This window comes from Maylandia zebra, linkage group LG16, assembly GCF_041146795.1.
Source record: "Maylandia zebra isolate NMK-2024a linkage group LG16, Mzebra_GT3a, whole genome shotgun sequence".
Taxonomy (NCBI): Eukaryota; Metazoa; Chordata; class Actinopteri; order Cichliformes; family Cichlidae; genus Maylandia; species Maylandia zebra.
In genome coordinates, this window is record NC_135182.1 from 18,253,986 (window position 1) to 18,268,824 (window position 14,839).

The window sequence follows — 14,839 nt, forward strand, 5'->3', positions numbered from 1 at the left end:
AAATCAGTGAGTGTCTCTGTGTGGTAGCTTTTCCAGCTACTACCCTGCCTCCCCTAGGCTAATGGTTAAAAAATGTATGGATGGGTGGATGGTTAGACAGCTGAACCAATTGACAGGGTGTTCCGGCATTGGATAACTGAGCCAAGGGTAAAGGGATTCATGCATGTAAGTAAAAAACATTGAGACACAGGACCACAGGAGCAACATGTCTTCTCACTATGAGATATATGATTCACAAAATATGGCTAACTTCAAAGACCTTTCGTTATTCATATACTGTCATAATAAATATGTCAATGCGCTTATCTGGTGTTTTACATTAGAAATGAAGACAAAAACAGTAAAGTTGGAAACTGACTTCCCTGCTACCAAAAACATAAAACTCCAGAGTAAAACCTCTGAAAATGAACCAGTGGTTCTGCAGTAAAACTGCTTCCTAAAAGGGAAACAATGCCTATAATAGAACATCTGGAATTTTCCAAGTGTGCAATGGGATTTTTTGAATGGATGGCACTAGAGAGACAAACACAAATTTTGGTGCTTCCGTCTACTTTTCAAAGATTGTTGCACTGAAGTACAGCATCATTAATTAATTTAATAGAGCTTGAAGATGATGGTGGGTGAATTTGTAAAGACTGTTGCTTTAGGGTAATGAATGAAGAATTGTTTTTATAACTCAAAAGGTTTATTACTGACAGCACTGATAATGCACAATTTAGACCATGGCAATTTATATCAGTAAACTGACATGTTAACATGAAGGGCACAATAGAAATAACAAATATGGTTAAAATGTTATTAGCAATGCAAAGAAAGGGAGATTAACGTTACAATTTGTTTTTAAAATGTAACTGCCCGCCTTCAAATCACTTTGACCTCACTTCTGTCAGGTAATTAATTACTATTAGGTAAATATTCTTTTTAATTATTTATTATTTAGATACCATGTGATAAACCACCAGAACTTGCACTTTATATCAAACATCTTTTATTAGACAATAAGAAAATGCAAATGCTTAACAACAGAAGTCACCCTATTCAACCAAAGTCTTCAGCATGCTATATAAACTCAAAGCTCACACAAAGTCAAAACCCTTCAAGTGCTTGTTATTGTCTTCTACAGGTTTTCAGTACAGTTTTCTCTTCACAATCATGTTCTGGAGAAGTGAAACAACTTGACTCAAGCTTTTAAATTTCACACAACACAAATATAATACAATTAACTCATTACTTGTTTATCGTATGATACAAAACACCTTTAAAAAAAAGAATAAAGGACATAAACTGCAATACAGTCTGCTTTATAACTGAGTACATAAAGTGAAATGTAAAGCTCCAGTCGCTAAGATCAATATGACGCAAAGGCAATGCTATTGCACACAACACTGTGAATTCATGTGGAGCCTCAGTGCTCTTTTGCTGATGCGTCTTCAACTTCCATTCTGCTTTATATACTCTAGTCTTATTTTACAGCACCACACTTTTCTCAGTTTATACTACTCCTTGGTGACGCTGGTCTTTTCTTGGGTGGTCTTGGGTCGTTTAGATTCTGGAGGCTGGCACACTGGATCAGTGGGAGGAGAAGGACGATCTGGTGAAATAAAAAGAAGGTTACACGTCATAGCCTGTTTCTGTGTGATCTTCTGCTGCGTGTACAGTCATGCGAAAAGCAACATTTCCCCAGTCCTGTGAAAAAATGTAAGCCCACCTTTACTGTTTGCATAGCAATTAAGAGGCTAAGTAGTAGCCAGGTAATTCCAATCAAATGTACCAAATCATTTTTCAGCAAGTGTGAGCACAAGTTCTAGCAGTTTGCTGGTCTGGAGGATTCAGATATGTGTTAACGCAATGTCACAATCTTCCTCGTGCCGCAGCAAATTCAACTCAAGGTCAGATTGTGCAATGCTCAACAGCTACGTCTCAGACTCATGACAATGCAATTAAAAAAGACTGATTTGGAATGAAACAATGAAAACGAGCCTCTTCTCTCTAAAAAGAACATGATACCTAAAGTTTGATTTGACAATAATGGAGATGTTTGGTGAAAACACAGCATATCAGCGTAAACACCTTTTGCAAACTGTGAACCACAGTGTTCGAGGGGTAATGATTTGGGCTTCTTTGGCACCCCCATGCAGGGCTCGCAAAATCGCTAGCCCGACGTCCCGGGGCTATATGATGGCAGGGCTAGCGATTTTGCCAGCCCTGCCATGATCTGCTACTAGAAAGCAGGACTTCGGCATTAATTCTGGGTTTTCTGCACTGCATGATGTTTTGGGGGGTTTTGTACATTAAACACCATCAGGGCTGAAGGTGCAAGAATAAACAAAAATACGCTGAGAAATAATCTGAACATTAATTAATGAAATACTCAATTATGAGCTCATCAGATTCTCCCATGTCTTAATGATAGAGCTGTGAAATTTAAATAACTGTTTAGGGCTCTATAGCACATCATGGTCACCATGGAAACGCGAACCCCATTTGCGACTAAAAACAGACCTGCAATACAAATGCATTTAGGATCGGCGTGTGAATAAAAAGTTTGACATTAAGCACACGCACACTGATACCACAACAGCAGCAGAGATGATGATGATGGCCCAGTTTAATGTGGAGCTAGAGTCTGTTTACACACCGCAAAGAGCAAAGAGGTGGAGCTTCCTTTGAATACTTATTATTGCTCGTTAATAAAAGAAACGCTTCAGTGGAAGATCTATGTCATAATTTACGCCTTCCACGCCAATCAAATGGTGTCGACCTAACGTGTAGGCACATTTCTTGGGAGGTTACCTGGAAGGTTACAGTGCAGAGTTAAGTACATTCTGTGTCATGCATATAACCTTTTCATATTTTTCGAAAATTATAGTTCGTTGTAAAAGCAGCCATTTAGCTGACAGCAAAATAATCAGTGTGACTGATCATAACAGCATCAAATGTGAGGCCTTGTGTCTCACATCTAAAGCTTGGCTAAAAGGCTTCGTGCAAAAGGACAAAGATCCTAAGCACAGCTCAAAGGTCCAGTCAGTCGTAACTAACTGCATGACTTTAAGAGAGATATGCATAAATAAATTCCTGAAAACTTCAGTGAACCGAAGCAACATTATAAAGAAGAATGGGCTAAAATGTATCAAACAGACCAAAAGTTTAGCACTGAAGAATTAATATAGCCCTTTCAGGTTTGCTTACTTTGATGTTCACTCCCAAACAAAGTGGCTCACCTAATCAAACTATGCCGCTGGCTTGTTTGCAACCTGTCTGACTGCTTTTGTTTCCTGCTTCTTTGAATGCATCTGTAGCTGTGTCATAGTCAGAGATGTCAGTAAACAATTTAAGCTACAAAAAGACTCAAGGTGAAATAGATCTTCAAAAATATATATATGTTCTAAGCTCTAGTACAAATCCATAACTTGCTACAAGCTTGCTATAAGAGCGTGTACATAAAGAGGTAATCCAACTCAAATATGGTACTGTAATAAAGGCACAATAACATACACTGATTTAAACATAGGATAAGACAAGTTGTTGCTACTATCACTCAGTCTAGGGAGGGCCACAACAATCCCTGGGCTCTTGCCACCTAATAATTGTAAGCATCTCACTCGACTCTCCATTATAAAAGTTGATTATCGTGGAAAGTTCAGCATTAAAAAAGACGGCGAAAACTTTACTAACCGTGTTTGGCCTTTTCCGTGGAGGAGAGAGGGCTGAAAAGTGAGCCAACAGCTGGAGACCGGGGTGCAAGGGGAGTCAAAGATACTCTCCTGCAAACAAAGAGAAAAAAGTAGCAATGCTGAAAAGACCTCAAAGCAACACAACGTGTATTTATCGTCTTTTGTTTTGTTGTTGCCCAACAGTGAAAATTAGTCAAACGTTCCAAGTTACAGATGTGAAAAAGGGGGTACGCAAAAGCATGCACAGGCCTGCTATTGTCTGCCAGCAGTCTGACAGAGTGATTATTATTTTGTAGTCAGTGGGGGGTCCAACGAATCCCTCATACCAGACAGGGCTTTGTTCACACTGCAGGTGCTGGGCACATATTAACCGACAAAAACCTCACACGGCAAATAGAGCTATTTATATTTCTCTTAACTTATTCAAAAGAAGGCATATTATACACTATAAAGAGCACAGTGTTTTCTTACTTTTCACACTCTGAAAACTCAAACTGCATTCAAGGGGGCTAGGAGGGTAGATGTAGTCAATACAAGTCCGGTCAAAGATTTGAATAGATTATATATTTCCATAAATTAGCATACGCTGTAGTTTAGGGCAAACTGCACTCTTCACACGCGCCACGCTGCATCTAAAAAGAAGCTTTAATACTCACAGTGAAGCTTTAAGGCTGCTGCTGCACAAACAACACTTATTATCTCTACATTACATGCTTAATGAATAATTCCACTGTGTTTCTAGATCACTCGAGTGGGTTTCAGCAAGTTTCCCTTTCCTGTAAAATATATTTGAATAATATTCAAAATTGGAGACGCTCATCCTCATAACAGATTTTTAGACACAACTCCTAATAAACTGTGGAACATGGATTTGAAAGACGCTTTTGTTTAAAACTTTACTGTCAAAAAAACAAAACAAAACATCCACAAATTATATGTACAAGCATATAAGTTCTTTCTTTAAGGAGGTGTTTTTTGATTTCCTTTTTTCCCCACATACACTTGTGGGACACTTCATTAGGTACACATTGCTAGGACCAACTTGTGCTTTCAGAAAAGGCCTGATACGTGATAGAAGTCACACAGCTGCTGCAGATTTATCAATCATCCGTTCCACCACATACCAAAGGTGCTCAGATTAAACTAAGATCTGTGGACTCTGAAGGCCATTTGAGTAAACTCATGTCAAGTTCAAGAAATTAGTTTGAAAGGATGTGAGCTTTGTGACATGGTGCGTTGTCCTGCTGAAAGCAGCCAATTAGAAGTCACTGTGGTCACAACAGAATGGGCATGGTTAGCATCAGTACTAACCAGGTAGGCTGCAGCATATAAACAATGCTCAGTTGCTCTTAAGGGCCCAAATATGCCAAGAATACAGGCCTCCACATGATTACACCACAAACACCACCTTGAACCAATGATAAAAGACAGGAATGATCGGTGCTTCCATGTTGTTTACAGCAAACAATCCATCCAAATGACTCAAGGCAATGTTTTACCAAACTTCCATTGCTGAATTTTGATCAGCCTGTGTGACCTGTAGCCTCAGTTTCCTGTTCTTAGCAGACAGCAGTGGCACCTGGTGTGGTTTTCTGCTACTGTAGCCCATCCACGTAAGATTCAAGGTGTTGTGTATTCAGAGATGCTTGTCTTGATACCTTGTTTGCACAGAGCTTCTATTTGAGTTACTGTTGCCTTCCATTCAACTTGAAGTAAGCTGGTCATTCTCCACTGATCTCTGACATCAACAACGCAAATTTCACCCAGTTGTTGTGCAGGAAAATCTCAACAGATCAGCAGTTTCTGAAATACTCAAACCAGCCCATTTGGCACAACGACGCCATGTTAAAAACCACTTGAATCCTCTTTCCTCCCCATTCTTATGCTTGGTTTGAGCTTTAGCTGTCACTCTCTTGACTGTGTCTACATGTATAAAAGCAGCAGTTATAAAGTGTCTGTTTATACAAATACCAATATGTACAAGGCTTCCTGAGAGCCTCAGGGAATACACTGTTGTAAACTCTGTTTCAGACTGTTTTTTTCTACTTTTGAAACTGTATGATGTCATAGATAACCTTAATCCGGTAAAATCAGGCACACGGTTCTGTTTTCACAAAAACTTCTGTTTGTAAGAGGCAGACAGAGGAAAGGTGTCTAAGGACAAACGAGCTAAAACAGCTTGTTTCAGACAAATATGGCTTATTGTGAACTGTGAATAATAATGAAAACCTATTGTCAAAGAGACCAAGTGGAGCTAGAAATGAGTACAATACTTTCCCTTTAAGCAATTAATTTTTTTAAATAAAATAACTATTAAACTTTTATGTTTTTGAAAGTTGAGGGTGTGAAGCACTTTCTTTTTTTAAAGACTGAATGAAACAGCTTTGAATTTCTATTGGCAGCTACACGAGAAAACAACTTGCATACAAAAGAAATAAAAACATACCCGTACTAAGTACATCATTATTTACCCGTTTTACTTTCTGCCACCCTGACAGAATCCCAAAGACAGCTGCTCTAATATTTACCTTGGAGTGGGCCCTTTTGATGTGGCAGCACTCTTAGGTGTTGCGGGCCCAGGAGTATTGGCACTGTTGAGGACTTTTGGTGTGGATGGAGAGAGGGGGGTTACGCGTGGTTGGGGAGTGGAAGGGGCGCTTGTGCTCCCAGATTTTGAGGACTGAGGTGCTGCAGAGGCCGTGGCTTTAGGAGTAGTGGGCTTTCCCCATCCCTCAAGGGTGTTGAGGGTGATCCTGCGGGGCTGAGGTTTGGAGTTGGCACGAGGGGTGCTCTTCTTCTCCTCTGGGGAGGTTAGAGAGGGGGCGTCTTTGCCCTGGTTAGCTTGGGATGTGGCAGGTGGGGCTGGGGGTGACGGCTGGGATATAGGAGATGAGCCTTTGGCCAATGATGCCTTCTTGCCTTTTTTCTCAACACCACTGCTTGGGACAAAGACCTCCAGGGTGGGCGGCTCTTTCAGTGGAGTGCCCAGCTCCCCAGGAGAGAATGACAGGAAGGAGCAGTAACCGTCTGTGGAGGACACAGCCAGGAAGGAACCATCACGGGACCTGCAAGGGATAAAGTCTGCTTAATGGTAAAACATTTACAGTTTACCATCCACCTCTCTACTTCATGGGCATAAATCCACACATAAAATATCATTATCAGACTAAGGAATGCTCACAAAGTTACAAGTTTTCAGGTTATTAAATGTAAGACTGACTGTAAGAAATTATTATTATAAGTTCGATCATGTCTTTAGCAACAAATTAACTGATAACTTCATGTTATTTAGAGCTTATGCTGGACTCTAAGTGCAGGCTAAACTGGGTAGTTTGCAGTATTGTGCTGCAGTGGATGAACTGTTTGGTCACTGATAATTTAGCCCATAGATAGCAGCAGAGATGCAGCAAAGGTGGTGGGAGAAGTATAACTTTAAGGAGAAAAATCTTTCAAAATCTTGTTTGTCCATCACATTTGACTAGATATTGATGCACTGAATGTTTTTTCTTTACTCAACTTTCACTCATCAACACGTACTGTATAAAACTCTGGCTCCTGTTTCTTCCTGTTAAAAGAGTTTTTCCTTCCTACTGTACCTTACAATATAAAGCATCTTCAGGCAAATAACTGAATAACAGGAGTTATTTGAGCCAGTCATGTTCTTTAGTAACACTCGCCAAATTCCACCTTTATGCTAGCTATATTCTGGCTGAGCAATACATGGCTTATGTATCTGATTGAAGCCTGTCGACAAAGCAAGCACATCTACTGGAGCTCATAAGACAAATTAGGCGCATTTCATTTTAAGGCAAATGTTTCACATGGCATTGCTACTCTTTAACCCCTATCTATATTGGCTTCCAAGAGGTGAAAGCTTTCCCTTTATCACGGTGACAAATAAAGGTCTTTTATTCCAATTGCTGCAGCCATCATATAAAAGATGAATTTGGCCTATTACTAGCTGTTCCCTGCTTCTGTCTTCCTCTCTTTTGCTGATTTCTGTGGTTTTGATGGCAATGCCATGAAGTTTTGTACTTTATAACCTCAAAGTGTGTGTTCTGTGAGTACAGATTATCTGCTTTTATGTATTGCTGTGTTGTTTTGTATTTTTAAGACAAAATATTCCTTTAAGAAAATCAGGCTTCACTCAAAACAAGTGAATAATATACAGATTTGGCTGTTTTTAACAAATAAGTAAATACATATTACTTTTTTGTGTGCACATTATCATATCTTCCTGTCATCTTTTGCTTTTGAAAAGTTAAATATAGATACCTGTGCTAAAACGGCTAAAAAGAAAGTTTACCATGTGAGATCACTGAGTGTGTGGTAGTGGATGTTGGACACAAGGCCAAATGGAAGTTTCTGCTGCGTGTCATACAACAGGATTGAATCCTCAGAGGCCACGGCAAACACCATACGGTACGGCAGCTGGAATACGTTGGGAAGAGCCTGGACAGTACCGTCTGTAGGGAAGAAATGGGAATGGGAGTGACACAAAGAACACAACACAAGAAAAGAAAACTAGTCCGAAATAATCAGTCTTGCTTGAATGTCCTTGCCTTCTCCTTTTTTTGTCCTCAGTTCAAAGTAGACAGGGCAGCAGCGCACAGCCAGTGTAGCCTTAGATGGGCACGGCAAGTGAGCAACAGGCCTATAAAACACACAGAAAGATATTTATATACACAGATTATTAAACTTTAACAGACTCTGAATAGGGTGTAAATACAATAACAGTCCACAAAAGATACCTCTTTAGACCCTTCCTGGAAAAGATGTAGGTGGTATTCATGATGTTTTCTCCTATCTCCACGCATCCAGCTGAGGTTTCAAAGAAGCAGACAACAGCGAGGCGAAATTAGAAAAAAAGTGTTGCACTGTTAGAACACAAGATTTCAAAAGCATGCTTTGTGTTTACCGGGAGCAAGCAGGAATGACCCGTCTGGTGTGAATGAGAGACGGCGAAAGAAAGACCTCATGCTGTCATCGTGGAACATCCTGTACTGCTTCACCTGAAAAGGCAACAGTTCTAACTCGCTCTGGACAGTTTGGTAGAGCATTTAATTTCTTATATTTGATTTTATAAACTTGTTAAAGAGCAGGTTAAGGAATAAGAATAACACAAGCAGGAAAAACCTCAAAACACCTTTTGCAAAGTTAAGAGAGGTATTGTGGCTCATGCAACTATCAGCTTGGATGAAACACAGATTTCTCAGAATTTCAGATTTATGAGAGACCAGACTGGTGCTAATAAAAATGATTGGAAAGAAGTAACTGAGACATTAGAACCACCTTTAAGACATTGAAGAGAGTTTGTAAAAAGAAGCACGACTGACCTCTCCTTCTGCAAGCGGCCCAGAGCTCATTTTACTGATACTGAAGGCCTTCTTCTTGGTGTGAGTGCTGTACACACGAAGCACCCTGAATGGGAGGAGAAACAAAAATATTCCGAGCATCAGCGTGCTGACACATCAATGCCAGTGCCTACACGACATCAAATACAATCATTTAATAAGGAACAATACTGCACTCATTGCCCACTTTGTTAGTTACACCTGTTCAGTTGTTTGGTAATGCAAAGATCTAACCAGCCAATCACATGACAGCAACTCAGTGCATTTAGGCAAGCAGACGTTGTCAAGTCAACCTGCTGAAGTGAAAACTGAGCTTCATAATAGGGAATAAAGGTGATTTAAGGGACTGATAGGAAGGCAAAAGAAACTTAAATAACCACTTATTACACCTAAGGTAAGCAGAAGAGCATCTCTGAATCCCTCAACCACTGAAGCAGATGGGCTCCAGCAGCAGCAGCAGAACACACAGTGTCACTTCACTCTGCTAAGAACTGGAAACTGAGGCTAAAATCCTCACAGGCTCACCAAAAGTGGACAATAGAAGACTGGGAAAAATGTTGTGTGGTCTGATGAGTATCAATTTGTGCTGCAAATGACAGGGTCAGACTTTGGTGTAAACAACATGAAAGCATGGATCCAACCTGCCTTGCATCAATAGCTCAGGCTGATAGAGGTGTTAAGGTGTGGGGGATATTTTCTTGGCACACTTTGGGCTCGTTAGTACCAGCTGAACATCGTTTAAATGCTATAGCCTACCTGACTATTGTTGCTGACCATGTCCACGGCTTTATGGGCACAGTGTACCCAACAGGATAACGTGTCATGTCACAAAGCTCAAGTAATCTAAAACTGGTTTTCTGATGAAGTCACTGAGTTCACTGTAGTCAAACAGCCTCCACAGTCACCATATCCCAATCTAATAGAGCGCCATTACAATGTAGAGGAAAAGAAGATTCACATAAATGCTATGCAGCCGACAAATCTGCAGCAACTGTGTGCTCACATCATGTCAATAGCTGAGGAATGTTTTAGGCACCTTCTTGAATCTAAGGCTACATCCACACGTACACGGGTATTTTTGAAAACGCAGATTTTTCTATGCGTTTCCACCTTTCGTCCACACGTAAACGGCGTTTTCGGTCACTGAAAACAGAGATTTTTAAAAACTCCGGCCAGGGTGGATATTTTGAAAACTCCGTTTTTGCATTTACCTGTGGACGAGAAAAACGGAGAAAACGCAGCGTCAAAGGTGTGCGCATTTTTTGACGTCACACTGTGCGCCACGTTATTGTTTCGGTGAAATGAATTTCTACAATACTGTTAATTCTACTCTCTGCAGTGTTTAAATGCTTACATATACACACACAGTTACTGTCCCTCCACACATACGACTCTGTTCTGCTTCTATGCCCCAGCTGTTTACTTTTTCCCGCCGAGGCTTCTAGACTTCTGATTGGCCAACATTTCTGCACGGTTAGGAATCTAGCGCCACCTGCTGCTTTGGCATGTTCATAGCAGCGTTTTCCTTCATTTCTGCGTTTACGTATGGACGGGATTTTTTTTTAAAACTAAAACGGAAAATCTCAGCTTTCAAAAATACCCGTGTACGTGTGGACGTAGCCTAAGTGATGTAGAATTAAAGCAGTTCTGGTGTTAAAAGAGGATCCACCAGGTGACTTAGTAATGTGTCCCTAATAAAGTCGCCAGTGAGTATAATCCATGTTTGAATCACCTATCACAGCTGAGAGTGGCAATATATTGTCCTTGGGGATCCCAGGTAACCCCCTGCACGTAGCTCTTGTGGTCATTCAAGATAGAAAGCTTCTGTCCTAAAAACACAAACAACAAAATAGACAGAAAGTCAAAAATAACACCAGATAAAAGCATCACAGATAAAATGTATGCACCCACAAACCTTTATTGATGTCCCACATGATAGCTGTGTTATCAACAGATCCAGACACCATGAAGTTTCCATCACGTGTCCAGCAGATGTCATACACATCCTCTATGTGCCCTCTGGAAAGAAATCAGATAGCAAACTCCTTTCTATAACCACATCTCATGGGCATTATAGTTATAAAAGCTTCAACAACCAGAGTGCCACACAAAGTAATTAAACACCATTTATGACTGAGTCTCACTTCGTTGACCTTAGCAAACATTAGCACTTGCTGTTCTAGCGTACCTAAGCGTTTTGACCACAGTCCAGCTCTCCTTGTTTAGCTGAGCATCCTCATCCTCCTGAAACACAGAGGCCTGCTCGAGCTCCTTGGAGTCGTTGAGCTTCCACAGCAGAATTATTGCATCTACATCAAAACGTTAAAAGGCCTCTATTATTGTTTCTTAAAAAAACATGTTTCGTTTTGAGAACAAAAACAACAGTTGCTTTTAAATAGAAACACGCATGTTTGCAATGGAGAAAAGGCTGAGAAGCGTCTGTCTACTACGTGGAACATACCATCTCCTCCTGAAGCAAGCAGCTCTCCGTTGGGGCTAAAGCGCACTACGTTGACAGCTTTTGTATGTCTAGCCAGATTAGACAGAAACTCTACCACCGCCTTCCCGTCTGGACCAGCATCCACCCGCCACAGCTGCAAAAACATCATTAGGAAAAGAGATCATTAAAAATTCTCGGTAAATTGTCCGTGCAACATACAGCTCTTCACAAACAATACTCCGTCCACAGATTAATTTTAGTAGGATAAAGGTTACAAAAAAGGGTAAATGTATTAAAAATCTTAATACTTAAATAACTGCTATTAGGTGGATCATCCCTTTAAGGATGTCACGTGCCTTGATAATTTAAAACCTTGCTGTACGCAAACATGAAAACATCGCATTGCTTGATGGTGCATCATGACTTAGAGACTGTCACCAGTGTCTGAGAAGGAAAAAACAAAAACAGGACTACTTTTGACTGCTCTGTTAGTCACAAGGGGCCACCACAGTGAGTAGTTCTCCTTATCTGATTTGGCAAAGAGTGTTATACAGGATGCCTTTCCTGATGCAACCCTCCCAGGGATTTGTGCCTCCTCCAGATCTCAGACTAAGGATCTTTGACTTGTTGTGTTAACCAGTATCCTATGGGCCTTAAGAGAGGCATTCTCTAAGGGCTAAAGCGGGCCTGAAAAAGTCTCTGTAAACAAAAGGTCAATAATCACCCTGACAAATGCACAGTGAAACACTTGCTTAAATGTACAGTTGTGGCCAGATTTCTACATACACTCTGGTCCTTCAAAATCCAAGAAACTCTGTGAAGATCTAAGAAGGAGAATTGTAGATGTAGATTGTAGGATTCTGCCTGAGAAAGATGCCCCTGCTCCAAAACTGACACCTTTAAGTTTGACTGAAATGCCCACGTGAACGAGGGCCTTCTGGAGAAGAATTATGGTGAGGTAATGGTGAGGTTTTCACACCCAAGAACACTGTACTAACTTTAAGCACGGTTGTGGCAGCATCATGCTCCAGGGCTGTTTTGTAAGTGGTACTGGTAGATTGCACAAAGTGGATGATGTAGTAAAAGATTCTTATTCTGTTTCCTGTTTTCCTCATTCTCCCTCACATGACCGCAATTTACCTCGTTTCCACTCTTGACTTTCTCAACACTGATTGGTTCTTGATTTTCTTTGTGCCTTAAATAAACTCACCTGGCATACATTGTATAAAGACTGCACTCCCTTTCACTCACTCTTTTCACTCCCACATAGGGCGGCGGCTGAGGTCAGTTTGATTTGTTCTTCTGAGTTTAAACATTTATGTTCAAGTTAATGATTTAAAGTCCAACCTTGTTTTCTCTTTTAGAGTTTAGTAGTCCATGTGTGTCTTCCTTTAAGTTAAAGTGAAATAATCCAGTACATAAGGAAAATCAATGGTTAGGCTGTTTTCTTTGCATTCTGACCAGATTAAACCCATGGTGATAAACTTTACCTTACCTTTGAACCTCCTACCTAACAGATGGAATCTTATAGGAGAATTACCACCAAATTATTCAACTTCACCTCAAATCAGCAGTAAAACAGGTGTTCCAACAGAAGAATGATACCAAACACACATCCATAACTGGTTTTAGAAAGGATAAAGCAAGCAAGCATTAAATTTTAAATTCATACTTGTGTACTAGATTCTTATTTTTCTTAAGTCATTAAAGATGTACGCTGTACAATCATTTCACCCCGGAAAAAGAAAAGTCAGAAGGAATCACTAAAAGCCCAAAATGACCATGACATTCATGATGAGTATATGGAAGATTATAATTACAACTGTACTCTGTCTACCTGCACTGGGACTGTTCAGAAAGTTAACAAAAAAAATTTTCTCCATATTATCTGTTTCTGTGTCCTTATTCTTAAGCTAAGTGTTTTTATGACCAATTAATGAAGAAAAAAACAACTGATGGGTACAAATACCTGCGTCTTCTACATCCGTGAGACTCGCTTCTTCCTGCTGCATTTATAGACTAAATCACTGTTTTTTTTTCTTCTTTATTTCACATTTTATTTAATTAAAAACAAAATAAAAATCGTCGACCTCTTACGGAGTTAACCTGATGTTCTGACCGCTGTCTCCACTCACCCTGACTGTGGTGTCCACTCCAGCTGTGGCCAGTCGATGAATGCGTCCATCTGAGCTGTGCTGAAAGTCCAGACTGTACACTGGCTCCTTGTTGTGCCATGCTATCTCACACGTTACCACCTTCATTTCTTTTCAATTTTTATATTCGGCACCGACCTCAAGGGATAAAAACACGGTAAATTCACCACCTAGATCGTTTTCAATCAACTCATATGAACGCATTAGTTAGCAAAACGTACAACAATGACTCTGAAATACGGATTAGAGAAAACAGTTTGATAAAGCCGCTCATTTGGCTGCACTAACATATAGAGCACAGCTGGCTAACACGTTAGCAGTTAAACTGGCAGGTTAGCTGGACTGGTTTACGGCTAAACACAGTGGACATCATTCCCATTCATGAACATTTGTGTTAAGTTACTGTTAGCTAAGGAGCGTGCCCGTTATAAATGCAGACGAATTACAAATGCTTATTAATCTGAACGAAGATAACTGGAAGTACGTGACAGTATTTACCTTCTCTGTTGTCCTGCTCAGTCAGAATTGGTAAATTCCCGCGTTCCAGACTCTCAAAACTTCCGGTCTGCCGTGATTGGACAAAAACACGGAAAGGGCGGGGACAATTGATAGTCTTGACTTTTTGTTTTTTTCCTGACGTAATCCGCAAAGATCTTTGGCCATCCCCTCATTTCTTCATATATTTACTATGTAATAAACACCAGACATGGCGACTTAGTGAAGCGTGCAAACATACGTTGATATACAGAATAAAAAAAATAAAAAAAAAAAGGGGGGGGGGGAGACTAATCAATTACTGATAGTATAGCATTGTGTGTTTTTCCTACTCAGGTATGTTTTTACTGAATTGACCGTGAATTTGGGACCATTGCCATCATGAAAGTGGATGAAAATCTAATGGTAGTCGTCTCTGTTCATAATTCCATCAGTATTGATGTTGTCAATCTCCAGTACCACTTACCGAAATGTAGCCCTAAACTATGACAGTCTCCACAGTGTTTTACAGGTAATTTTAAACACTCAGTGTTTTTAAGCCTCGCCTTTTGTTTTTACCTTCACTTGGCCAGTTTCCTAAAATGGTTTAGGCACACAAAGCACAGCATGCTGAAATATGACAAGTTCTCTAGTTCATAAAAATACTATGTTCTAGTACTCTGTTCTAGGATGCCCTCTGGACCCAGTGGAGTGAGTGACAGGAGAATGGCGGCTAAGCTGTCA

General features: G+C 40.3%; 1 protein-coding gene across 1 annotated transcript; it reads right to left on the reverse strand.

The window, feature by feature from the left end:
• Positions 1 to 971: 971 nt before the first annotated feature.
• Positions 972 to 14,218, reverse strand: chaf1b (chromatin assembly factor 1, subunit B). Its single transcript, XM_004557879.3, has 14 exons — positions 14,120 to 14,218; positions 13,604 to 13,759; positions 11,490 to 11,622; positions 11,217 to 11,337; positions 10,944 to 11,047; positions 10,761 to 10,857; positions 9,011 to 9,095; positions 8,593 to 8,686; positions 8,426 to 8,495; positions 8,237 to 8,328; positions 7,981 to 8,140; positions 6,203 to 6,739; positions 3,676 to 3,764; positions 972 to 1,591 (listed from the first exon to the last, which is right to left on the reverse strand). Exons 2-14 carry the CDS (start codon positions 13,727 to 13,729, stop codon positions 1,497 to 1,499), a joined length of 1,803 nt encoding a protein of 600 aa, XP_004557936.1. The 5' UTR covers positions 13,730 to 13,759; positions 14,120 to 14,218; the 3' UTR covers positions 972 to 1,496.
• Positions 14,219 to 14,839: the final 621 nt, after the last annotated feature.

Bases quoted from the DNA above. Each gene is read 5' to 3' on its own strand.
- chaf1b (XM_004557879.3), bottom strand. From the start codon at position 13,729: ATGAAGGTGGTAACGTGTGAGATAGCATGGCACAACAAGGAGCCAGTG. The intron at 8,141-8,236 runs GCAAGGACATTC...TCTTCCCTACAG, and splicing joins GAGGACAAAAAAAGGAGAAG to ACGGTACTGTCCAGGCTCTT. The intron at 3,765-6,202 runs GTAAATATTAGA...CTTTGTTTGCAG, and splicing joins TCAAAAGGGCCCACTCCAAG to GAGAGTATCTTTGACTCCCC.